Source organism: Giraffa tippelskirchi, chromosome 12, assembly GCF_054371585.1.
Source record: "Giraffa tippelskirchi isolate mGirTip1 chromosome 12, T2T-mGirTip1v1.2.pri, whole genome shotgun sequence".
NCBI classification, from domain to species: Eukaryota; Metazoa; Chordata; class Mammalia; order Artiodactyla; family Giraffidae; genus Giraffa; species Giraffa tippelskirchi.
The window spans coordinates 101,853,449-101,879,759 of NC_137286.1; the positions used below are offsets into that span (position 1 = coordinate 101,853,449).

General features: G+C 52.8%; 1 protein-coding gene across 8 annotated transcripts in view; it reads left to right on the plus strand.

Annotated features, from left to right (window-relative positions):
* Window positions 1–26,311, plus strand: part of SLC7A1 (solute carrier family 7 member 1) — a 62,351-nt gene that overhangs the window by 17,011 nt on the left and 19,029 nt on the right. For 2 of the 8 annotated variants that reach the window (XR_014071083.1, XM_081549332.1), the window contains exons 2-3: window positions 12,910–13,005; window positions 25,278–25,662. Coding sequence is in view for 5 of the 8 variants with exons in the window: in XM_081549332.1 (XP_081405458.1) it covers window positions 25,293–25,662 (370 nt within the window). In the remaining 3 variants the exon portion in view is untranslated. Of the gene's footprint in view, window positions 1–12,909; window positions 13,006–25,274; window positions 25,663–26,311 lie in introns of all 8 variants that reach the window. The other 6 variants (XR_014071082.1, XM_081549331.1, XR_014071084.1 and 3 more) reach the window with 4 other exon arrangements.

The window sequence follows — 26,311 nt, forward strand, 5'->3', positions numbered from 1 at the left end:
TGGTCAATGTGTGCTGGTTCCCACTGGCTGCACTCTTCCTTCCTTCATTCACTCCCTGATGTCGACAGACCTGGCATGTTTGCCATCTGGGAAGACCACGTGCCTGCATCTAACAGGTCCTTGGTGGCACGGGGGAGCTGGTGACCCCAAACAGATGGCTTCCAAGCCTGCATCCTGCAGCCCCGAGAGGTCCTGTAGGTCTGATCTGAGATCGGTGTTGTTAGCCTTTAGCAGGGACTGGGGGCCCCAAGAAACAGTGACATGATGCAGTGACCAACCCCTATTGTTAGGACTGAGATGGTCATGTGGGCCTTTCCCCCGCCGAAGAGTCCTATCTTCCTTGACTCTGCCCTTCCTGCGAATGTTTGCTTTTCTTCACGGCAGCTCTAGGCAGCACAGGGCCTTGATGATGTTTGCTGAAACTTAATGATAAACGTGTATCTCCAGCTCAGAATGGGGAGCTGTGGGCGGATGTGTCCTTCCTTGGAGGTTGCAGGGCAGCAGGGGGACAGAGATTGGTTCCTTTGGGCTGAGTCTGAAAAGACACGTTACTGTACTAACAGCATAGACCCCCTTTGAATTTTAACTCTTCAGACATTGGTGTGAAAAACCTTTGGCTTGGTTTGTGCATTAAACTCGCTTTTAGCCATTTTTTTTTTTACCCCATCATGAAATACTTGAACATCTAGCAGCAGAAGCAAGAGCAGGTTTGTCAGACGATAGGTGAATTGTCTCCCAGGGCTCCACCCATTGTCCACTGTCCCGGCTCGAACGTGTGTCTGTAAACCCTAAGTTATTGGCCTGTTAGCAGAATGGGAAGTTCATAGTTGCAGAGCCAAAGTTTCTTTATAAAATACTCAAAATACACCAGGGATTTATCTGGGAAACAGTGTGCAGTACGCTCTTTTAAAAATATACGTCGTCCTCTTTTTTTGAAGTTTCTTGTTTGGCTAGGGCGTCCTTGGGACACCTTCCAAGCCAGAGCAAGGGAAATTGGAACAACATTGAATACTTTTATGTATAAATAAGAAAATTGTCGTGTTCTCAGATGTTTGTTTGATTAAGCGCTCCTGTAACTAAAGACCAGCTACAGTGGTCACACAAAGGACCGTAGGAAAAAAAGACGTTTTGGGACAGAGGTTCTCTCTTGTCTGGGAGGGGGTGGCCTTGCTCCTCGGCTCTGCATGTGAATCCTAACAGGTGCTTTGTCGGGTGGACGAGCAGGTGTTTCGAGTTTGTTTGTTTGGTTTAGACCCAGCACAGATGCTTGTAACTCATAGTACAAATAATTCTTAGCTGACAAACTGGTTAAAGAGCAAAGAATCTCAGCTGCCCTGGTGAGGTGTGCCAGGGAGTGCAAGATTTACCCTAGATTTGGATTTTTCGATGATTAAATGAGATTTCAAATTTCATTGAACAAGTTCTTCGAGAAGTCCAGAATCACTCATTGACTCCCTCATTTGCTCACTCAGCAGATGTTGGTCAGCTGCCACGGGCACTTGGCTGAGTTACCCAAGTGCTGACCCTCGTGGGCCACGTGCCAGGGGGTTGGTTCCCTGCAGACGCTGCGAAGATGCAGGCCGCTGGCCAAGGACCCATTTCTTTGTGATTAAGCCGACTAGAGAGGATGCCAGGCTCTTAGCAGCTGTCTTCATCCCTCTGAGAACTAAAGCTGCTTCATCCCTCCTGAAGCTGCTCACTTTTAGCCAGTCTTTTCTAATTGGACCCACTCGTGTGCTGTCAGGAGCCCCCCACCCCTGTTTCCCTGATATATTTCGTGTACTTGGCGGTTTTCCCTTTTCTCGCAGATTCTGTCCTTTTCTCGCAGATTCTGTCCTTTTCTGGGTCTGTGATGGGGGCGTCCTCCATGCACAGTATGTTTGAGGGGGCAAGGCCTTTGCAGAGAGGCCATCTGTGGGTCAGAGCTGAGGGTCAGGGGCAAGGAGGGTCTGGAGTGGGAGCCACGTGCTCAGGCCTGGGCCCTGGACACCAGGCTAGGATCATCAGGATGAGCAAATAAGAAGACTGGTCGGATGCCCAGTTAAATTTGGACATGCCGAGAAACTTGAGTTGTAGACAATCGATGGATCCGTTTTAGTATTAACTTTTTTAATACTGAAAAAGAATTTATGGGCGACATTTGGAACCAAGTCATGATACACTTGTGGCACACTTACACTGAGCCATTACTCGTCCTTGTTCACACGACAGGCTGGTGTGAGTGGCGTCCCGCCTGTGGTCTGGCCTTGTTTGGAGGGGGGATGGGGGAGGGGGGCCCCAGGGGACACACGGAGTCACACCCCTTTCTCCACATCAGGGGAGTCCGCTGCTCAGGGCCCCCATGTGGCTACCACATGGCTCTCACATGCCTCCGATCATTTGTATTTTATAAACCAGAGTGGAGGGGACTGGGGAGCCAGAACGGCAGGTCACAGCATCTTGTATAGGTCTCGCCCTCGCCTGGAATGCAGGAACTTAGATTTTTGCAACCGAAAATGTACTCCTGACGTTGCCTCTTTATGGTCCTCGGTCTCCTGGGCTTGAGACGTCAGTTGCCTTGGACGCATTTCCGTCTCTTGCCGCCAGTATCAGTGGTTTAGCACATCCTCTGGGTCCTTCCTTCCCCCCGCCCCGTCTCAGCCGTCTTCTCTTCTGTGCAGTAACCTTACTGGTTTCTTCCAGCCTCCCCCACCTCCACCTTTTGGAGGTCCTCCTACGTGTTCCTTCTGTACGTTTTTTTAACAGATCCTTTCTGTCTGTGAAACGAGCCTCCAGAACAGGGAGCACAGCGCTTTCTCTGTCGCCTGCAGTTCCTAACAGGGCGTGCGTGCGTGCGTGCAGTGGATGCTCTGTGAGCAGGCTCTTGGATGGAGGGTCCCAGGGTCTGGGCTGGTGGACCGGGCTTCTCTGGGTGTGGGTGTGGCCGGCGGTAGGTCCAGGGGTCCAGCCTCCTGCCTTTGGCGCCCGAGTCACAGGTAGGCTCAGCTCTGGAGCCGGTGCCCCTGGACACTTGCCATCTGGCACCCTTCCCGGTGACGTTTCACGCTGACCTCTCCTTTGAAGAAGGGTTTTGAAGCAACGCTGTGCACGGAAAGGTCAACAAAGAAGAGTGGATGATACGCTGACAGAAACATAAGTTAAAAGGCAGGAAGTGAAGCAGCCTGATGTAACCAGGTTAGAGGGGATGAGCGGAAAAAGTGCCCTTGAAATTACTCTTTAATCACTCGTCTGCAGAGACGTAAAGCGGGACACGGAAAACAAACATTTCCATTCAATGTATGTGCAGTTTGGCAAAACAAATCATGGGGCTTTGTGAGCGTCCAGACCTCCTGGCAGGAGGAGGAAAGCGGCCTCACGACTGGGCATCGCTTTCCGCTGGGGTTCATGGTGGGTGCAGCCGCCCCGCCGAGAGCAGGTGAAACAGGGCATCTCATTTCCTGAAACAGCCGGATTTGGCCCAAGAGCCAGACAGGTGAAGAGGCCCCTGGGTGGAGTGGTCTCAGCCCACAGGCCCCTTCACAGGTGAGCCATCTGACCCGTCACCTGTGAAGGGGGGGGCCCGAGCGGGTCCCAGCTCCTAAAGGACAGCGGGGACCAGGAGGGCCACCACCATGCCCAGCCCTGGACCCACGTGCCGCAGACCCCGTGGCCGTCAGCCCTGTGGAACCCGAGATGTTTACAGATCCAGAAATAAAACTCAGTGGTTCTAAACTCAGTACTAATTATAATGTGTATGTCCATTTCTTCACACAGTCCATGTCCTTATATATATATATATTTTTTTTTTAATAGTTTTAAGTCAGTTTACCTATTTTGAGGCTGTAGCCCTCAAACCTGCAACTATCTAAACAGGTGCAGAGGGAAATACGTCAAACAGTAAGCTTATTTTTGTTTTCTAAACCGCGTGTTTGCACAGCGCTTAGTCAGTTACAGAACCCCGTCAGAGACTAGAACAGGTGTCGTTTGGAGGACCTGCTTGCCCTCCAGCGCACCTTGCACGGGGGCTCCTGGTGAGATCCCACACGGATGAAGAAGGCTCTCGTGACGGCACTGCTGTGCCAGCCGCACTCCGGGCACTGCGGTGTTAACCCCTTCCTCCTCACCCTGCCCCGGCTGGGAGGTGACCGGGACCGGGACTGGCCTCATCCTGCAGTGGGGAAAAAGGAAGCCCACAGAGATTAAGTCACTCGCCCACCGTGTTCTGAATCCTGTTTTGTCTGAGACTTTAACCTCTCTCTTGCCTCTCTGTTCTCTGGTCTTCACAGCAGGGAGCGAGGCGGGGTGGCTGGGTGGGGAGCTGTGTCGGAGGGGTAAGACTGGAAGACTTGAAGGCAGGAGAAGGGGACGGCAGAGGATGAGATGGTTGGATGGCATCACTGATTTGATGGACGTGAGTTTGAGTTGGCTCCGGGAGTCAATGATGGACAGGGAGGCCTTGGTGTGCTGCAGTCCATGGGGTCGCAGAGTCGGGCTTGACTGAGCAACTGAACTGAACTGAACTGAAGACTCACTACCTGGTTTTCAGGGGGTGAAACCAAGACAGAAGAGTCTTTCCCTAGGGTGCTTGTCGGAGCTCAGTGTCTCCCGTGTGGGGAAGACGTGGCGACCACACCTGCCCAGAGGTTCACAGGCAGGCAGGAGCCGCCAGGGGGCGTGTCCAGCCTGTGGGCCCATCCAGGCGGTGCGGTGTGTGAGGCTGTGGCAGGGGTGGGTGGCTTCCGTGTCATGTTGGGGAACTTTTTGTCCCTACTCCCACCCCCCCCCATCCCCACCTCTTCTTTGAGTCAGCCTAATTTGTGTCATGTAACTAGGCCATGTCTGTGACATACCAGCTGCTCAGATTTTATTAAATTCAATCAAAGATCTCTTACAGACATCCTTACCCTGCAGTGTGTTGTTGTAAGGAATCAAGAGCCCCTGCGGGCATTTTCAAGAGTAAGGTGGGCATTGGGTGGTGCAGGAGCCGTGCCTGTTAGAGGGAGGAGGGGCCCCCCTGATTCCTTGAGGCCCGTCCAGTGTGAGGCTGTAGGACAGAGGCGCTGTGCATGGGGTGGCCAGAGTTCTTGGAGGCATCGTTTCCCCGCTGCCTTTGCGGGTACGATTGCAGCAGCCAGGCATTGGGCCCCAGGAGAACCGTGAAGTCTGTCCAAGGACAGAAGTCCGGAGGCCCAGGCTTGCGATCGCTCGCCTGATCCCCCAGGGAACCTCAGGGCTACACAGGCAGGCCTCCCGATTCCTGGACCCAGACTGCTCTCCTGGCTGCATCCCCGGCCAGTGTGTCTTCTCAGACTCCTCCTCCGGAGCCGCCACCCTGTTGTGGCCACCTCCTGGGAGGAGAGGGGCGGGCAGACACCCACCTGCAGGGAGCTGTACCCAGCGTGTGGGAGAGCCGGGGAGCGTAGCAAGCATTCACCTGTCCAGGTGTGCCTCGGCAGACAGGGCTGCGGCCCAGCCTCGCCAGCACCTGAGCACTCAGCGCGTGCGTTCTTCCTTCCAGCTTCTCAAGCTGGGCCTGTCGTCCCCGCCTCTCGGGTGGTTTGTTTGCCTTGGTGGTGCACCTTGACCATCTTAGAAAATACTCTGCTGGTGCTTAGAGACCTGGTTAGATTTTTTTGCTGCCCGATGATCGTCTCCTTTCTCTATTAAATTGGTCGCCTTCTCTGAGGTCCTGGACCACAGTCACACACAGAGGGAGAGGGGTCCCCTCTCCCCTGGACCCTGTGTGAAAAGTGTTAGTTGCTCAGTTGTGTCCGACTGTTTGCAACCCCATGGACTGTAGCCCACCAGGCTCCTCTGTCCATGGGATTTTCCCAGGCAAGAGTACTGGAGTGGGCTGCCATTCCCTTCTTCAGGGAGTCTTTCTGACCCAGGGATCGAACCCACCATCTCCTGCATTGCAGACAGATTCTTTACTGTCTGAACCACCAGGGAAGCCTGGGCCCTGTGTGAGCTGGAATCTTAAACCGTGTGCATCACTTACACCAACCTTTGCTGCAGGCGTCCTCAGTCGTATTATTCTGTGCCCTGTCACCGTAAAATCTTAAGCTCTGGGTTGAAACTGGAGCCTGTGTTCAGTGTCACAGAACAAAGGACGAGGGAGTGCAGTGTAGGGAGGGCTCATGAAACAGGAGCTAAGTCCACGTTCGTGAAACTCTTGGAACAAAATGACTGTTACGTATAAGTGGCTTGTGCAGATAGAGTGGAGGTTGTCCTACCAACTGCTGCTGCTGCTGCTAAGTCGCTTCAGTCGTGGCCGACTCTGTGCGACCCCATAGACGGCAGCCCACCAGGCTCCTTCGTCTCTGGGATTCTCCAGGCAAGAATATTGGAGTGGGTTGCCATTTCCTTCTCCAGTGCATGAAAGTGAAAAGTGAAAGTGAAGTCACTCAGTCGTGTCTGACTCTTCGAGACCTCATGGCTGCAGCCTACCAGGCTCCTCCGTCCATGAGGTTTCCCAGGCAAGAGTACTGGAGTGGGTTGCCATTTCCTTCTCCAACTGCAACCAGAGCTATAATTACTGATTTTGGGGGGAAGTGGCAGAGTTTTGACTTGAAGCAGAATTAAAATATGGGGGACACAGTGCTGCTTTTGCAGCTGAACTCATATAGAAGGTACAGGGTCTGGTTGGCCACGTTTGATAGAAAAGCCATACCGGCTTTTCTTGTGGATTGGGTGCCTCTTGTCTTTTAACAGCTTTACTGAATATAATTTAACATCATAAAGTTCGTTCATTTGAAGTACAAATTCAGTGGCTTTACTATATCCACAACTGGGCAACCATTCCCACAATTTCAGAACATTTTCATCACCCACTCAGGCAAGCCCTCCTCTCCTCTTTGTCTTTACTCCGGATTTTTTCATGTACCTGAACTGACACAGCGTGTGGCCTTTTGTAACTGGCTTCTTTCACTTAGCATAATGTTTTCAAGGTTCATCCATGTTGTCGTTCCTCATCCACGTTCATTCCTCTTTATGGCTGAATATATTCCCTCATGTGAATAGCATCACTGATTCAGTGGACCTGAATTTGAGCAAACTCCATGAGATAGTGAAGGGCAGGGGAGTCTGGTGTGCTGTAGTCCATGGGGTTGCAAAGAGTTGGACACAACTTAGTGACTGAACAACAACAAATGGATAGACTACATTTTGTTTATCCACTTACGGGTTGATGGGCTTTGGGGTGTTTAGCTACTTTTCCGGAGAAGGCGATGGCACCCCACTCCAGTACTCTTGCCTGGAAAATCCCATGGACAGAGGAACCTGGTAGGCTGCAGTCCGTGGGGTTGCGAAGAGTCGGACACGACTGAGCGACTTCACTTTCACTTTTCACTTTCATGCATTGGAGAAGGAAATGGCAACCCACTCCAGTGTTCTTGCCTGGAGAATCCCAGGGACGGCGGAGCCTGGTAGGCTGCCATCTATGGGATCGCACAGAGTCAGACACGACTGAAGTGACTTAGCAGCAGCAACAGCAGTTACTTTTTAGCCATTGTGAAAAGTGCTGCTATGAACATCTGTATGCAAATTTTGTATAAAAGGTTTTTTACAAGCTTTTGTTTATCTTGGTTAGATATCAAGGAGCGGTTGGGTCCTATGGCGATGACTCTGATTTTCTGAGGAACATTTTCAGTTTTTGAATTGTGTATTTTCTGTTGTACATTTTGTAGTACACATTTTAGTGGCATTCAGCCCATTCACTTTGTTGTGCTGTCATCACCACGTTCCCCTCCTTGGCTCTGGTGACACAATAGGCACCATCTCTTGGGCCCCAGGAGAGGAAGTGGCTTTGGCTTTGATCTGGCAAAGCAATGGGTTAGTCGTGAGCCTACCCACTGCCCTCTGAGAGTAAGAATGGGCGAAAGGCTCTTGGCCTCAGACCATAGGGTCTCAAAGACAGGAGATGTTGGTTAGGAGGACAGGAGGGGGTAACTTGACGAGGCTACCCAGAAACCAGGAGTGGGGGCTCCTGTCTCCTCCTGGGGGGCCCACCCAGTGTGGTGGGGAGATGCCGTCCTCCCTGAACCCAGGCGTGTTTTCCTGGTCATACCCAGATCTCCCTGAGCCCTGGCAGGTGGCCTCAGGGAATCCCGAGCATAGAGGCCATGAGGGGTTGTATTTTCTGAGTCTCAGGAGAGTGTATCTGCGTGGGACCAAAGTGTGCGTTTACAGGGTCAGAGGAGATCTTGCAGGTTGGCTGGACTGTGGGTGCCCCGACCTTGGCTCCCTCCGCCCACTCACCTGGAACTCCATGTTCCTCACGTCCCGTCCTGTCCCGGGATGCCCGGCTAGGCCTCTCCCTGGCCCACTCCGACAACTCCATCCCGTGGTTCCCCAGGCCTCCTCTCGGCTGCTCATTTTGGAGAAAGCCCTGCAGTTTTCGTATTGTGTTCATATTCTTCCTGAGCAGCCCTTTCACCTTTCCAGCAGTACGTCACTTCCTCACTGGCAAAGATGCTGTTTTATTAAACTCTTTGGGGTAAGTCACTGGCAGACAGAAGCCACAAATGTCCAGATTCAGAACAGGCGTCACTGTCGACCTAACAGCTCATTCATGAGCTGATGCTTTGAAAATCGTGACACACCATGTAAGGGCTGATGAAAAAGTGAAAGTTAATTGCTCAGTCGTGTCCGACTCTTTGTGATCCCACAGACTGTAGCCTGCCTGGCTTCTCTGTCCATGGGATTCTCCAGGCAAGAATACTGGAGTAGGTTGCCATTTCCTTCTCCAGGGGATCTTCCTGACCCAGGGATCGAACCTGGGTCTCCTGCATTGCAGGCAGATTCTTTACCAACTGAGCCACTGGGGAAGCCTGACTGGATATCACTAAGGGCTGATATTCACAGTCAAATGGTTGTTCACTTAAATGGGAGGATGTCTTTAAATAGCAGCTCCCCCGGCTGTGTGTGTCTGTTGGTGTTGCTCACGTAGCTGTTTGGGCGAGAAGTTGCAGGGTGCCAGCCAGGAGCCTGTGCAGTTGGAAAAACTAAGAAGCAAAGAGGAGGTATTTCTTCTTACATCCCTTATTCAGAGAAAGTCTCCCTAACAATTCATTGATTTTTAAGAAGTGCTTGGTGTAGCTATAGGGATAATAATCTCAATTTCTAATTATTTTCAAGCAATTCTGTGAGCTCAACAGTGGTTTCCTCATTGCAGAAGTGGGGAAGTAGGGGTTCAGAGTAGCCTGCGAGAGGTCAGTCAGGTAGTTGGGGTTCAAAACCCAGGCAGGTTGTCTTCAGAAACCATTTCTCCTCTTTCCATTGCCTCTGATGGTTTGCTCAGTGGGAGGAACGTCCCTGTGTCTGATTTTACTGTAATTACATTATGGCCCATTGCCCTGGGGGACCTATGACAAGTCTCACATAGAGTTTCAGGAGCCTCAGAGCAGGTTTAGTCAGCTGAGCAGAGGTTTGAGCCATGGCTCCGAGTTTCCCCCTACCTCATGAAGCTGCTTTTCTGGAAGTGGAGCTGTGTTCGAGGGGGACAGAGTAGGCCGTTCACGAAAACGTCAGCCGTCACGATGCTGCTGTCCTCGTTGGGGAGACACCTGACCCCCAGATGCATGCCCATCTTTGCTGGGCCAGTGGTGGAGTTCGGAGGCTGGTTGTGGAGCGTGTTTGCCGTGTCGGAGGGAAATGACTGAATGGAACGCCTGCATGCTTTCTGTGCCCCTCTTCCCCTCTCTCCCCGCCACTCGTTTCCTGCCCTGCTCATTTTTTCCTTATACAGTCCACGAGGACTTCTGCATCAGGTGGCCATTTGGTCCCGTCCAAGTCATTGAGCCTAAGATTCCGACGCTCGGATTCTCAGGTGTTAACAAATCGAGGCTGGCTGCAGGCTGGCAGGTGGAGTGTTCCTGGGGCGGAAGCTGCTGTCCCCGCCCACGGGCCTCGCCTCCTCTGTGCTTCTCCAGAATCTGAGTCATAGCAAGAGCGGCAGTGATCGCCTCCTTGTGCTCATCCAGAATCTCAGAGTCCGGGGTCCTCCTTCCCACTAAGACTCTGATGCAATGACCTTTTCATAACAAGAGCGGCGGTGGAGCCTGAGAACAGCTTGAGGTTCTTCCCTGCTCTGAGCCTCACACCGCACCTCTGAAGCATCGGTGGGAGATGCTGCCTGGTTCCTTTCTCTCTGGGGGGCGGGGGTGCCTCCCAGCAGCGCATCCCTGCCGACTTCTGAGCATCTCACGTCACTCTCAGTGAACGCGCTCCCGCGCGTCTTCAGGACCAGGCTCAGTCTTAGAACCACTGTAAAGAGTGAAGCTTAGTCATCAGTTCATTTTTTTCATCTTTTGCTTTTTTCCCTTAATCTGCCTGCCTCTTAGTAATTCTCAATCTTGGTTTGGGGACAAGGTTTTGGTTTCTTTGTGAATACGTGCTTATCCCCAGAATTGTTTGTAGGTTTTTTTAATAGTAAAACATTACTTTAAAAGATTTTTAAAAACCAATTCATTAAAAAAAAAAACACATCTGCGGAGTGCTTGCTCACAGCTCTGTGAGGCGGGTTTCCCCCCCTCGACAGCATGCAGTCAGGGAAGACTCAGTCACCTTGTTGTGGAGTATCTCTCATCCCGGAGGGAGGATGAATCATCAGATTGTGGGCTTTCCTTGCTCCAGAAAAGGCTGCAGTGATTTTAATTATCGCAGGGTTGGGAGTCAGATGGACATCTTGCTGCTTCCTTGACCACATTTCCTTTAGAGTTTGTAATTTTTTTCCCCAATAGGCATTGTAGAACCACACGCGTCTGTATATGTTGGGAGGTCCTTTAAACGGCTTTTATGCTTAGTGTTCTCGCTGCCTTAGGGGCTGGGCAGGAAGTGGTGTTGGCCCCAGATAAGGGTGGCGTCAGGACGGACACTGGAACTTGGGGGAGATTGGTCACTGGCGTCCACTCTGTGAGTTTCTCTGGGAAACTGATAGTAACAGCAGGCAGACCCCGTGTCCTCATGAGCCCCCATCCCCAGTCCTCAGGTGGAAGCCCGTCCTTTCTCACTGGGAACCTGTGAGTGAGTGTGTGTGGTCCTGCCGTGGTGGAGATCCAGGTGGCAGGCGGTGTGGGTCGGGGGAGGGCAGGGGCCACGATGTGTAGAGAGTGCTTGAGTTTCTGGTCCCGGGCAGGTCTGCCCTCGCGAGTGTATTATCTCAGTTACCACAGTCTGCTCGATTCTGGGTGAATCCCAAATGCAGAGCCTCAAGGCTGGAAGGCTCAGGACAGAGGGGGTGGCCCCCAGGTTCCTGTGGTCGGGAAGGCCCTGTGGAGTCACCAGCATGTGGCTCTGGCAAGCACAGCTGCTGTGATGTCAGTTCTGGACACATCCCCCATGGTGCCTGTCCCCCAGGGTCATAATGGAAGGAAGGACAAAGTACAAGGGTCTCAGAGGACAGTTTTGGATCCTGGGTGATGCCTGGAGGGCCCCCCGCCCCGGCTCTGGAGACCCTGAGGCCTCTGTCCAGCACTCGGGCTTTGAGTCCATCATCCCCTCTCTCTTGGACCAGGAAGGATATTAACTCCTTCTCAGTGCTCTCCAGCCTCTTCGCCCATGCTCCTTTTAACAAACAGGAATCTCATGCTGAAATTTCAAAACTTTTCATGCCAAAGGAAAAGTTTAATTAACATTTGCTTTTTGAAACAAAAATTGCTCCCCTTCCAGGATGCTGTCCCCTGTGCATCCCCTCGGGAGGTCCTTGTCTGTTCCGCCCCATAGACGGCAGCCCACCAGGCTTCCCTGTCCCTGGGATTCTCCAGGCAAGAACACTGGAGTGGGTTACCATTTCCTTCTCCAGTGCGTGAAAGTGAAAACTGAAAGTGAAGTCGCTCAGCCGTGTCCAACTCGTTGAGACCCCAGTGACTGCAGCCTATCAGGCTCCTCTGTCCATGGGATTTTCCAGGCAAGAGTACTGGAGTGGGTTGCCAGTGAAAATGTAGATGAAAAGTATGTAAATATGCTAACTTTTCTGTATGTCTGAACATCTGTAAAAGAGGACGTGGCAAAGAATGGCATCTTAGTGTAGGGTGAACAGACGAAAGGTGTTGGTTGGGATGGAATAGTTGATTCCAGCTGCTGGAAACCTTGCTGCACTGAAGTCACGAGCTGCAGCTGTTGGTGAGCAACTTCACGTGTGTGTTTGGCTCAGTGCTGACCCTCGCTGGGGTCACGAAGCATAATAAGCAAACCTCACCTGCTCCTGAGTGAGTGAGGGCACGAATGCGTGTAGAGTAGAAACCCTGCGGCCGGGAAGACAGAGGACTTTATGCGTCTCGTCCAGGAGGTTCTTCCTGGACGCCCGTGAAGACTGGCCGTCTCCACATCCGTTCCGTCTGGGGCCTGCCCCGAAGTCCCTGGGGCCGGCGGGTACTTAGTGCCAGCCAAATGGGACACTGGAGCCATGCCACTGTGTAAGGTCCCAGCGAGGACAGGAGAGTGGATGGTCACAGATTGGAGTCCTGAGTTCCCTGGAGGATGCAGCTGAGGCTCTCTGGCCCTGCTGACCTGGGGGTCTCAGTGCCAGCGTCCAAGAGGACTCACTGCCCGGCTGGCCCCTCTCAGGGCCTCTGAGCATGCACAGGCCAGCTCTGTGCCCTCCGTGTGTGGACGTGGCCTGTCTGGATGATGCTCTGATGTCGTTCTTACTTGAGACGTGACCCCACGTTTGCAGCGGTGGCGGGGTGGGACCCCTGGTTTGGAGGCCATCTTGTCCAGTTTCCCGGGTTCTCCTCAGCAGTGCCTGCCCACTTCCCCTCCGCACCCCCCCCCATGCTGCTCCATCTATGGTGGGACCTTGTCTCCCCACCATTCGTCTGCCCTCTGATGCTGAGCTGGACAGAAGCTTTCCTCCCTGCGTCGGCCACAGGCTTGGAGGTTCTGGGCCCCCAGGCGGAGTCTAACATGGTCTCTTCCCTTGCCTCCTAGGAGCCAGTGGCCCCCTCTTGACCCTCCTGAGACGCCATTGCTCCAGGACCAGGGACCCCCGGGTGACGAGGTGATAGTCCTCACGTCGTAGTCCAGGTGCAGTCCAGCAGGAGGGTCTGTTCTTGGTGCCGGGATGTTACTCATTTAGGCCTTTCGTTGGCCATTGGCTTTTTAAGTTAATTGACAGCTAAGCCCTAACTCTTCTTTTTTAACATCTCACTGGCCTGCCTCAGTCAGCTCTTCTGTCTCAACCAGAAAGGCTTGTCTTTCACTCTCGTGGGCTCTTGAGTTTCTGTGTGCACTTCTGCTCTGTCCAGACTGCCTGACGTCCTGGGACGGCAGGGCCTTCGGTCCAGGGTGCGTGGTGGGGAGCGGGTGTCCATGCACTCGGGGCTTTGTCCGCGTGGCCTGCAGTCCTCAGAGGGACTGTGTCCCAGGGGCGGCCACAGCGCCATGGCCTCGATGCATCTGTTCCTCGTCGGCCTGTGACTCTCAGAGCCATTGAGGTCTCAGGTTCAAGGGCCTGTTCCGGGCTGCATCCTGCTCCCTGTCTTCGCATCTGGCTCCCCTGCCTCTCAGTCCTCAGCCTTTCACTCTTCTCAACAGTTCTCCCACAGCTTGTTCCTGGGTGCCATAACCACCTGTTGGTCAGTGTATTTCAGGCTGGTCCTCGGAGCCCCAGAGTCCAGGGTTGGGGGAAGGGGGGGACAGGAACAGGCGCGGAGAGCAGGGAAGGCCAAGGCCGGCCAGGGGATCTCCGTGTTCCCCATGTCCCTTTAAATAAGAGTGGGTCCAGGGACTTCCCTGGTGGCCCAGTGGTTACCACTCTGAGCTTCCACTGCAGGAGGCCCGGGTTCAATCCCTGGTGGGGGAACTCAGATCCCACATGCCACATGGTGCAGCCAAAAAATTAAAACCAAATAAATAAAGTGAGAGTGGGTCTAGCTTCACTTGTTGCTTATATTTGCGTCTGGCATAGGATGTAGTTTGGGGAAAAAGGATCCTACTGCATAAATGCTGGACAGTTATTACTCAGATTATTTTTTGATAAGTAACAGGTCACCGAGTATGGAGGCTTCACTTTTGTCACTGTTTCATTCATCACAAAGTGTTTCAGAGGGGTGTGTGTGTGTGTAGTGTGTAAAAGAACTGCAGTTGCCCACCCACCCACACACACACACTCCTACAGTCCTCTGGGCCCTTCATATTCTTAATTTTGAGTGTGGAGCTGCATTGAGAAGATACACATAGTCAGGATCAGCAGCCCTCGCTGAGTCCTTCATCAGGGGACTGGGGCAGGGTGTGTAGCTATGACCTTTGCCACGTGGAGGCCCCCTGAGGGAGGGCCCGGGGCTCCCCAGCTCCTCCCTGCGGGCAGGAGGATGCTCTGAGTGAGCCCCGTATGTGTGAGCTTCCCCGTGTCACTGAGTGGGAACCAGTTAACCACAGGCCGGACAATGAACCCTGGCTTATGGCGACCCCCGGGGTCAGCTTCCAGTGGCATTCTGGAGGGACAGCCTGTCTTCAAGGTCATGGCCCTGGAGCTTCCATCACAGCAGAGCTGGGGGCTCTGCCTGTGACGTCCAGTGTAACCACCATCCATCCTTCACACTCAGTGCCGCAGGCCAGCCCCAGTCTTGTGTCCACACTCTCAGGCTTCACCGTGATCCTCCGGCGCATTTTATCCTGGCCCTTGATCGCTGGTCCTGCATTACTGTGTCCACAGGCCCTCATGCACCTGGCCACTTGCTCCTGAAGCTGTGGAGTGACTTCAGGTCCATGGCAGCATGTTCTCTGTGGGGGAGACAGTTCTGTTACCGCCTGCTGGATGTGTACCCTACGTGTGTGATGTAACAGAAATCCCCGTGCTGGGAAAGTGTGCAGGTGCTTAGGGATTGGCTTGAAGATAGGTGTGGTGTGGAGCCAGGAAGGGGGCCATGGTGTTTCCTTCAGACTTTAAATGCTTTTCTCTTGGGGGAGAGTGTCGGAAGTGTTGGCCACCAGAGAAGCAGGTTGCACACACACCAGCATGACCTGTCATGAAACGTGCATTTCCTGCTGGGGGTTATCCCTGCACAGCAAGCCCCGCGCAGGTAATCCCCATGGTAACCAGGGGACTCCAAGAGGAGAGGACCGGGATGGAGCAAATGCAGGAACATGGGAAAGGACAGAGTATCTGCTTGCACACAGGCACTTGGTCAGCTGGATCAAAATACCCTGCTCGAAGGCTAACACATCAATTCACTCCCCAAATAAAGAAGGCGGGTGGCGGCCTGGGACCATCTCCCCTCAGGTCTGTCCTGCCCAATCAGACCTGATTAATCCTCGTGGTGGTATGTGGTTAATGCCCTCAACCCTTCCTTTACCTAAAAGGTTTACATCTCAAGTGCGCATCCCTCAGACGGCCCCTCCCTCCCCCCGCAGCTCTCCTGGCCTAGCTCTCCTGGCCTGTCCTGCTCCCCGCAGCCCAGCCCAGCCTCACCTGTTCAGCCTGGTGGGCCTGAGCTTTGTCTCTCGGGCAGGTAAGCGTGTGACCTGCTGAAAAGTGAGGAGGGTGAACCTGAAATTTCAGATATGTCCTGCACCATGGATAGCACAGAAACGTGTATCTGCTGGTTTCTCTCTCCCAGCTTTTGAATAACCTACAGACCACTCTGTTCTTCATTTTCCTTAAACCTCTTCTTTGGAACTCACATTGGCTTCTTTAATTTCAGGCAAAGTCCCCAAATGGTACAGTTTAGGCCCAGAGAAATGTCTAGGGACATGGTCCACGACTGCCTATTACAAATCCTTTACTCTTGGCTGTTTTTCTAGTTAAAAAAAAAATTGGCTGAATATTATTGACAGTTTCATATGGCTCAACCTAATCATGCGTAAGAGACTGTACATGGCCGTGTCTTAGCATCAGGTATCAGGAGGCTGCCCTGGGGGTGCAGGTCTCCAGAGGAGTTTCCTTGTTGTTTTCTGGGTCAGCCCAACAGGAAATCCTCTCTCTTGCTTTTGGGAATTTCTCAATGTGCATGTATGCAGAGAGAAAACGTAATGAAACTCCACGTACCCAGGTACCTCCCAGGCGGACTCTTTAAAAGAGATTTCCTTCCCCTCAGTTCAGAAGCAGTAAGCAGTCACTGAAAGAATGTTAAAATGCTGGCGAAAATGCCAACAATCTGTCCAGAGACACTGCCTCCATTCTCCTTCAGACCAGTCTGAGTATACACTCACACTCGTGTGTGTTCCTTTTGTTTTCAACCAGTCTGAGTATACACTCACATTCCTGTGTGTTCCTGTTATTTTCAAGGGCTGCTGCCAGGCTCATTTGACACTATCCTCCCACTTTTCTCAGAGACACGTGCTCTCCCAACGCGATATTTGATCTGTCTCTTTGGCAGCTCTTTCTCCATATGATTCTCCAAGCCCCTGCCCTCCGTGTGCTTTCTAGAACTCTCCCCCGAGGCTCCTGCTGGGCCCTGCTGCCCCAGTTACCTCCTTGTCCTCGGAGCCAGAGAAAGCGCCTGTTGCTTCAAAGCCAGTGGCTCCTGGCCAGCTGCTGCAGGAAGTGGGCTGGTGATGTGGATCCACTCCACTGTATGAGTAACTCATTGACTGGACTTGACAGGAGTAGTGACGTTCAGAAAGAGGTTGTCTTAACCCATGTGACTCCCTTATTTGTAGGATTTCAGATAGGGTGACAAAGTTGAGCATTGTCAGGCGGGAAGAAGAGTACATTTAGTCAAAGTTGTGTCTCTCTGGCACCTGCCGTGGAATAGGGCTCCTGGAATCAGAGGACATGGTTTCAAATCCTGGCTCCCTACTTAAAGTGAGGTGACTGTGGCTGGGGGTCCACTCGTCCTCCTGGGAGAGGAGAGAGGCCTGTGACTCTGCTGGTCTCTGGGGAGGACAAAGTGAACCCAGGCGTGTGTGTGTGGTGAGGAGCTTGTGTGTCGTGTTGGTTTCAGGTGGACCCAGGCTCCCGAGAGTCTCTTCTCCAGGTCGGTTTGGGGAAGCTGTCCCTGACTTCTCACAGCTACTTTACTTTTGAGCCAGTGCATTTTCTAGAAATTCTGAGTTTTTGCAGAGTAGCTTGTGGCAGTGGGAAGACTGGGGGAAGGGAGGAAGTGATAGGTATTTGAGGATTATGGTGACCCCAGGCTTACGGGTAAGTAGGTGAGTCTGTGAGGGTTTGCTGAGTGAGTAACTGAGTGAACGGGGAAATAATGGTCTGTGACCGAGCAGTGAGCTCAGATCCGCTGGACAGGAGTCCCCCGCCTTGCTTGGTTCCAGGAGCCGGCTGTCCTGGCACTTTATGATAGAGGACGTTTGGAGAAGGAGCCTCTGAAATCTCTAATATGCTTTTCAGGACGCCTTAGAGCCTGGAGAACTAAAGAAGCAGTGTTCTGCCAGTAAGTCTGAATCCTGATCTTGGGGGAACTTTATTTAAGACATTTCCATTTGAGGTTGGAGAGCCAGATGAAGTGTCCACAGTTCACACACACGCAACTTTACGAAGCCCACTTACTGACCCCCCATCCCCACACCCCACTCAGGACCAGGCCCCTGTTGGGCTCTAGCTCATAGTCCCTGCCCTGAGAGGGGGGGCCCGTCCCCCGCCCCCGGGCCTGCCCAGAGATTGTCCATCACCGGCTTCAGTGAACCAGGTGGGGCACATTCACTTCTTTACATCCCAGAGAAGTGAGAAGCACTAAGGCACATGTTGGAAAAGCTCTGAGCCCCTCACGAAACGCAGGTTTCTGTTGTAATGCATTTCCACACACAGAACTGGGGCGTGTATCTTGATAAAGCATGGCTTCCCTGGAGATGGAAACATTGTCGGGAGACGAAAAGACTCTTAGTCACATCCTGCTGGCTGCAGGAGGAAATGTTCCTAGATTTTATCTGATTTTCGTGAGGATGCACTTACTGGGTAGCCCACTGGCTTCTTGTCTGCTGTCTCTCTTGGATCTGGGCAAACGCTGTGGACAAGCTTGGATGTGGGTAAGCCAGCAACGTTGACAGTATCAGGCCAGGCATCAGTTCATGACCGCCGTGTGATGGGGACCCCAAGCTGCCAGAAATTGCCTTGCTTCTGTGAGGGAGAGGCAATGGGCAGGTGCTGAGACTTAGAACTAGTGCTGACTCTGCCTGGGAAGAGCTTGCTTCTTAGCATGCCTGCCTGTGTGTGCTTAGTTTTGTCTGACTCTTTGCGACCCCCATGGACCCGCCAGGCTCCTCTGTCCATGCATGGGATTCTCCGGGCCAGGATACTGGAGTGGGTTGCCATGCCCTCCTCCAGGGGATCTTCCTGACCCAGGAATGGAACCCGTGTCTCCTGCACTGCGGGCAGATTCTTTACCGAGCTACCAGGGAAGCCGTCTTAGCATACTCTTTGTGCATTATCTGTCAAGGCAGGACCAGCGAGCCACCCCGTTTTTCAGATGTGGAAACTGAGGCCCCAGAGACATGCACTAGTTTAACACAAGGAACCCTGGGGAGAGATGACAGGGAAACCAGCTGTCCCCACAGTGCAGTACCTCCCACGACAGAAGGAACTGTTGGAAAACTTTCAAGGTCTCATAGGCAACTCCTTGTTGCTTGGGCTGAATTTTAACCCAAATAACATCTTCTGACATGTGTACTCATTTAGAGAAATAGAACTGGAGTCTTTGGTGACTCGAACCTTTGAATATTCAGCAAATGAGATCTCCTTTGATGGACAGACCCTCGTAAGTCGTTGAAGGCAATGATGAAGATGTTGCCTATGTTGAAGGACAGCTGTCCAGCCAATGTCCTGTTAAGTTTCCTGAAGTTAAGTCAGTGATCATGCTGAGTGTGAGCTATGGGCCCTGTATGTCTTCTGGTCCCGTAAGTTCTGCTCGTGGGCCTTGTAGGTGCTCGGGGCAGAGGCGATTAGATGCGGCCCTGCCGGTGGGACATGTGGACGCTCAGCCCCGAGATGGGGGCTTGCACCACCACCACCACCCTCCTGCCCACCGCCAGTTAGTTGCCCAGCCTCTCCCCGCCTCCTCCGCACCCCTGGGGCCCCGGAGATCTTGACTCAGAGGACAGCACAGGCTCTGCAGGCGCTGAGGCATGGCTTTGAGCCCTGACTCTCATCTTTTGTTGGCTGCATGCCCTCCACCAAGTTACTGGCCCCGACTCTCTGCCTCCTGGGCTGGGACTGCGTTTCTGCTTTTCCCTAAGCCTGGCTGTGTCAGCCCAGGGCATCATACCAGGAGTGAGATCCCTGAATTCAGGAGGAGTTCCGTTCTGCCCTCAGCTTGTCCATCAATGCCTGGGGTCAGACGAGTGTAGATCCTGGGGGACTTTAAGAGAGTCCAAGTCCTGAGGGCACATCTCATGGGAGGTGGACGGGCTCCCGCTGCCCAGCGAGGACATGGGGGTGTGGCTGGCCCCCCAGCCACCGCAAACCTTCACCGCCCCGTGGTCTCCTCCTCCCCTCGCCTCCCTCCTGCCCCACTGTGTGCTAGGTTCAGTTCTGTCGTTTCCTTAACCTCCTTCCACATGCCCACGTGTTGGGTCTTCATCTGCGTCAACCAGTCCCCTCCATCCTCTTTTTTTTTTTTTAAACTTAAAAGTTCTTGCCCCTGGGCCTCCCGACATCTGGGGAAAGTGCATCTGGCTTGGAGAACAACTTCCTTCAACGCAGATTGCATTCCTTGCGTGCGTCTCTCCTCCGCTATGGCCCGTGACCTGGAACGCTCTCGTTTTGGACCACGTCTGGTTGAGATGGCTTCACCTCCGCTCCCTTCCTCATTAAAGCTGCAGGCGTTCCAGAGCCTTCGGGATTCGTGGGCAGCCCTGCCCCACACGGCTGAAGGGGAACCTGGGGACCTCCCGTCCTCAGTCAGCGTCCTCTGTGGACCTCAGCGCGTCTGTCTCCTGCTGGAATGACAGGGTTTACTCTACGTGACTCCCCTGCTTGGGACCACTCCCATATGTAATGACCACTTCAAAAAAAAAAAAAAAGCAGACATATGAAGAATAAAATGTCAATGTTAGACTTTCTCCAAAGAATTTATGAAGTTAGTGTCTATCACAGCCTCCATCTGTGACCTCTTCCCCTCCCTCCATGAAGCCATTAAGCGCCTCTTTTTCGGTAATGGGACTGTCATTAAATTTGAGTGTAAAAAAAAAAAAAATCATACAGTTCACCCCTGCCTGCCTTTGTCATGTCAGACACCTTCAACACCGCATCCTAAAGTCTTTATCTCAGCAGTCTGGACCTGTTGGGCCATCTTGCTCCGACTGTTATATAGTGATCACTGGAATCAAACTTGGAGTTAGAAATTCTGTGGGAAAGGGACAGATTTCCTTTGCTTTTCTAAGAGGACATTCTTTCATAATGTGTGAGTCGAGAGTGAGAGAGAGCCAAAGCTCTTGCTGTTACAGGATTCCTGTCAAAAACTGGAATGAAAGTGTAGCTCCCGACTGTTGCAGAAATTTCTCCCTGGGAGACAGGATAACGTAATTTCCAGATAACGCTTTCAATGCATGCTGGGGACTTTCTGAGTAAACCCTGACTGCAGGAAGTCTGTCCGAACCTGACACGGGCGAGGTTGGCGTGCTTAGATTGGTTTAACTTGGAGAAGTTTCATTTGTTTTCAGCTGTTGGCTGAATGAGCAGCTCAGGAGTTTGGGTGTGAACGTGAGTTGTGGGGTAACGTGTGCACAATACCGACAGATGATGCCGCCCGGAGAACACAGATTTTTCCATTACTGCCGAGGAGAAAGAAAGGACGTTACTTTAAAATAAACCTGGGGCGAGGTTATTGAGCATCTTGATCTCTCCCGCCCTGGGAAGTAGAATTGGACATGGCACTTGTGCCGTCTGCACTCTCAGCGACTGGTTGTGTTCCTGCCCCAGCGGTTTCCAGGGGACTGGGTTTGCCCTTTCCCCAGACAGAGAAGGCGTGCTGGAGAGGCAGCCCAGGAGAAAACAGCCAGCCCTCCTGTGCTCCTGTTCACTGCACCCGAGCACTTCCCTCTGGCCCAGGACTCTCCCTGAGAAACAGTGGCTGCTGTCTCCCCATTTACAAGAAGTCAGCTATGTCCAGGGAGTCTCAACCAAATAGTCCCTTTCATGTGTGTTTGCAGTCCAGTGTCTGGGTCCGAATTTACAGAACTCAGTGCCCCGGCCCCTTTATTTTAAAGATGGTGCTGGGCCCCCAGGGTTGGTTAAGTGGGTTCATGGAGAGGGGATAACCAGGGGCGTGTGGCATGTTCACTGCAGCTGCAATGTCCAGGGGGGCTCATTTCGGCCTACAATGAGGTCAGCGGGCTCTCTGAAGGTGTCCCCCAGCATGCCCTTCACCAGGTGTCCCAGCGCAGTCACTCTGGCATCTCTGGCTTCTTCCCCAGACATCAGCCCCTGTGAGAAAGGTGTGTGGACTGTGGACCAGCCCTTCCCAGAGCTCAGGATAGAGTGTCTGGTCTTTCAAAGAAAGGTGGTGCTCGCTGTAGCCTCCTGGGTCACTTTACTCTGGGAAGCCAAGGAAAGACTGTGCTGTTTAATTGCACGGTCTTTGCTTTGCACTTGGCTTTTATTGTTTTGGGGTAAGAATCCATTTGTTATGAACCTAAAACTACATCTAGGAGAAAATTCTTAAAGGGATGGGAATACCAGACCACCTGACCTGCCTCTTGAGAAACCTGTTTGCAGATCAGGAAATAAGTTAGTACTGAACATGGAACAACAGACTGGTTCCAAATAGGGAAAGGAGTACGTCAAGGCTGTATATTGTCACTCCGCTTATTTAACTTATATGCAGAGTACATCATGAGAAATGCTGGGCTGGATGAAGCACAAACTGGAATCAAGATTGTCAGGAGAAATATCAATAACCTCAGATATGCAGATGACACCACCCTTATGGCAGAAAGTGAAGAAGAACTAAAGAGCCTCCTGATGAAAGTGAAAGAGGAGAGTGAAAAAGTTGGCTTAAAACTCAACATTCAGGAAACTAAGATCATGGCATCTGGTCCCATCACTTCATGGCAGATAGATGGGGAAACAGTAGAAACACTGATAGACTTTATTTTCTTGGGCTCCAAAATCACTGCAGATGGTGACTGCAGCCATGAAATTAGAAGATGCTTGCTCCTTGGAAGGAAAATTGTGACCAACCTAGACAGCATATTAAAAAACAGAGACATTACTTTGCCAGCAAAGGTCCGTCTAGTCAAGGCTATGGTTTTTCCAGTAGTCATGTATGGATGTGAGAGTTGGACTATAAAGAAAACTGAGCGCTGAAGAATTGATGCTTTTGAACTGTGGTGTTGGAGAAGACTCTTGAGAGTCCCTTGGACTGCAAGGAGATCCAACCAGTCCATCCTAAAGGAAATCAGTCCTGAATATTCATTGGAAGGACTGATGCTGAAGCTGAAACTCCAATACTTTTGCCACCTGACTCGAAGAGCTGACTCATTTGAAAAGACCCTGATGCTGGGAAAGATTGAGGGCAGGAGGAGAAGGGGGTGACAGAGGATGAGATGGTTGGATGACATCACTGACTCAATGGATATGAGTTTGAGTAAACTCTGGGAGTTGGTGATGGACAGGGAGGCTTAGCATGCTGTACTCCACGGGGTCGCAAAGACTTGGACACGACTGAGCGACTGAACTGAACTGAGGAGAGGGCGGGAGTGGGTGACTGCTCTCTCTAAGTGTTGATGCCACTTACCAATCACGTTAGAAGCAGGGTGGGTCATCAGGCGCTCTCAGGCTCCACTTCCTTTCTGGGTTTTCCCCGAGATGATGCTGCCAAGTTACTCACTGCCTTTCCCACCATCACTGGCATAGCCCTTCCGCTGTGGGTGGTGTTGAAGTGGTGCATCTTCCCTTTTAACTTGTTATCCAAGTAGTGGTTTATTATAGGCGTTGTTGTGGTTCACAGTCTGGCTTGAATGAATTCAGGGAAATCCTGGAAGGAAGAAAGGAGAAGGCAGGACCAGGAGGACTCGCACCCCAGGCTGCCCGGACAGCGCTGGTGCCCGGTGGGTCCTCAGCACCTGTTCCCCCAGCGTGGCCGCCTCGCTGGGACCCCCCTCAGGGCTCAGGGCTCGTGACTGAGCGCCAACAATGGGCTGGCGAGTGGCTGCAAGCATCCCGGGTACCGGCGTTCTCTGTCGTGTCTCTGGTTCCGTCCTTGCCCTCTCGGCTCTTATCAGACCCCTGACTTTCCTGCTCCGCTGCTGTTCCACTAATAAGGTCATCTTCCCTCATTTCCTCCCACTTCTGCCTCCCTCACCAAGGGTGATATCATTTCCTACCCCCGCCCCAACGCCAGACCCAGATACGGAGCTGGCCTCCCTGCATCTTCCGAGCTTGTGACCCCATTTGACTTTTGGCTCTCTGCGTTATTTTTCCTCATCTTTACAAGAGGGGTTTCCAACCGGACGAGTTTATTCCCCGTTCTAGCTGAAAACCTTTGAATCTTGAGAAACTGTTTTTTTCTCTTCTCATGGCCCATCAGATAAAATATGGAGAGGACCCCCCACCCGTCCCTCTGTGACTCGCATGGGGCCTGGCCTGAGGCTGGGCAAGGGACCAGCCCACAAGGGTGTGGGCGGGCAGTCCAGGGTTCCAGGTGGTTAGGTACGGACTCTGCCAGATCTGCCGTCTCCACTTAGATGATTGCGCTTTCCGGTCACTTAACTGCGGCAAAGTTAGGTAGATCAGTCAATACCAATTGGTCATCAAGGTGAAGTTTTGGTGGCTCAGAGTCATGGTGGTAGCTTATCTCTGCACACGTTTAGGTTTGCAGGAAAGCCGTGAGGGTAGTTCCCGTGTGCCCACACCCAGTTTCCTCTGAGATTAGCATCTTAACACCAGTGTGATATTTCGGCTATGGCCAACCGCCCGGTATGGATACAGCTCAAGTCCGTGCTTTGTTCGGACTTCCTGAGTTCTCCCCGCTGTCCTCCTCCCGTCCCGGGGCCTCATCCCGTCCTTTAGGCTAGTGTCCTGTCCCCCGAGCCTCCTCCTGCTCGCACCAGCTCACGGACTTCTCCTGTTCTTGATGACACCCGAGGATCGGGCACAGCTGAAACAACACGCACGCACACACGAGGAGCGAAACGCAGGTGTTTCGTAGACAGTTCCTCTTCTGTGATTTGTCTGATTCATTTCTCAGGATTAGCCTGGGGCTACGGCTTTGGGGAGGAAGTTCTTCAAGGTAAAGGCGCATCTCATCACATCATACTCTCGACTATAACCTGTCACTTACTGATGTCGACCTTGGCCGCCTGGCCATGTTCTGTCAGGTTTCCGCCCCCCACTGTCCTCTTTGGAAGGATAAGGGCTCTGGTTCCCCCTCCCTGGGGCTCCAGGCAGGCCCCGCCCCCTCGAGATGAATTCTCCTGTGATTGGCTGGCGCCTCCCGGAGGATGCTGACCAGGGATGCGGTTCAGGAAGTGGGTGGCATCCTTGGCCCTGTGGAGTGTGAAGGACCCTGTGAAGGTCGGATGACTGGACCCTGTGTGCACCGTCAGGACTGTATCACATAGCACTCTGCCAGCATTTTGGTGAAGAGGAAAAGTGCCTCCCAGAGTAGCGACAGTTACAAGGGGCCCTAACTCGTAACAGTTCAACGCTTTTCTGCTCTGGACATACTCTTTGTTAAACTGGAGATAGCCTGGCTCCTGCTTGGTCCTGGGAAGGTCTGAAAAGTGTTGTCACTGCCACTGAAGGCCTCTGGGCTCTAATAGTTAAGTTCATGTTTGGTTTGGTTTGCCTTCCACAACAGCACACTTGGAATGTTGTTGTTGTTTAGTCGCTCAGTCGTGTCCAGCTCTTTGCAGCCCCATGAACTTGTAGCCTGCCAGGCTCTTCCGTCCCTGGGATTCTCTAGGCAAGAATACTGGAGTGGGTTGTCATTTCCTTCTCCAGGGTTTCTTCCCGACCCAGGGATCAAACTTGCGTGTCTTGCATTGGCGGGTGGATTCTCTACTGCTGAGCCACCCGTGAAGCCCATACCCTTAGAATAACAGCTTTACTTTTCCTGGTGCATTGTATGACTGTCAAGGGCAGGAGCAATGGGCTTAACTGCACTTCTCATGCTATTTCTGCCCGGAGAAGGCTCTCGATTGGGAACTGAAATCAGTGTGGGGGCTCAGGAGACCGGAGTCCCATCAGCAGCTGTGTTGGCCTCTGGGTGTTTCTCCTGCTGGTCAAGCCTGAGGCCAGGAAGCCGTGGGTGGGTGTTCTGCCCGCGGGTGGTGGGATCCTGAGAGGTGAGGCCTTAGTGGTCAGTGACAGCGCGGGACCTCGTGTCCCACCTGCTGCGCTGAAGGGGTCCCTGGGCGAGACCAGAGCGCTAACGAAGCTCCCGCCTCTGCCCTCTCCTCAGCAGACCTGAAGCCACAGGATGGGCTGCACCGCACTGGTGGGCGTCGGGCAGCAGATGCTGCGGCGGAAGGTGGTGGACTGCAGCCGCGAGGAGAGCCGGCTGTCGCGATGCCTGAACACATTCGACCTGGTGGCGCTGGGGGTCGGCAGCACGCTGGGGGCCGGCGTGTACGTGCTGGCCGGGGCCGTGGCACGGGAGAACGCGGGCCCCGCCATCGTCATCTCCTTCCTCATTGCCGCGCTGGCCTCCGTGCTGGCCGGCCTCTGCTACGGCGAGTTTGGCGCGCGGGTTCCCAAGACGGGCTCGGCCTACCTCTACAGCTACGTCACCGTGGGCGAGCTCTGGGCCTTCATCACCGGCTGGAACCTCATCCTGTCCTACATCATCGGTAGGTCTCTGTGCCGGAGGCATGGTCCCGCCTCCCTCTTGGTGTTCCCGCCCCAACCTGGCTCCCCAGACCCACGGGGTCCGGCTGCCTCCCCTCACTGCTGCACGTTTTCCCTTTTCTTTTAGTGCAAGGTGGAGGCCTGCTGCGGGCATCAGTGCCCTGGCTCTCAAATATCAAGCACGTGGGACCCTAGTGGGGACAAGCCCAGACCCCAAGAGGCCAGTCCTGTTACCACAGAGATGCAGAATTAGGACGTTTGTAGCTAGTTAAAAAAGGACCTCGTCTCTTTCAGTCTTTTTCCTGATTACTCAAGTAAATACATCATTGATACAGAAAAATTTAAGAAAGGCAGAAAAGCACAAAGAAGAAATTAGAAATGACCCAGTCTGACAGCCCAGCCTCTCGGTGGTAATGCAGCTACCTTAAAAGGGCCTTTACGTTTCCAGAGAGCCTGCCTGCGAATTAAACAGAACGGTGAGCGTGAAGCTCCTGCCATTCCAAAACCAGCAGGTGACAGTCACCAGCAAGGCACCCTTTAAAAATAAAAGGAGGCGCCTTTTGTGGTGACGAACTTTAGCAGCATTTCCCAGGAAGCATTGCTAGAAAAGCAGTGATAGATGTTACTCAAATTGAGAGAACAGTTGGGTAC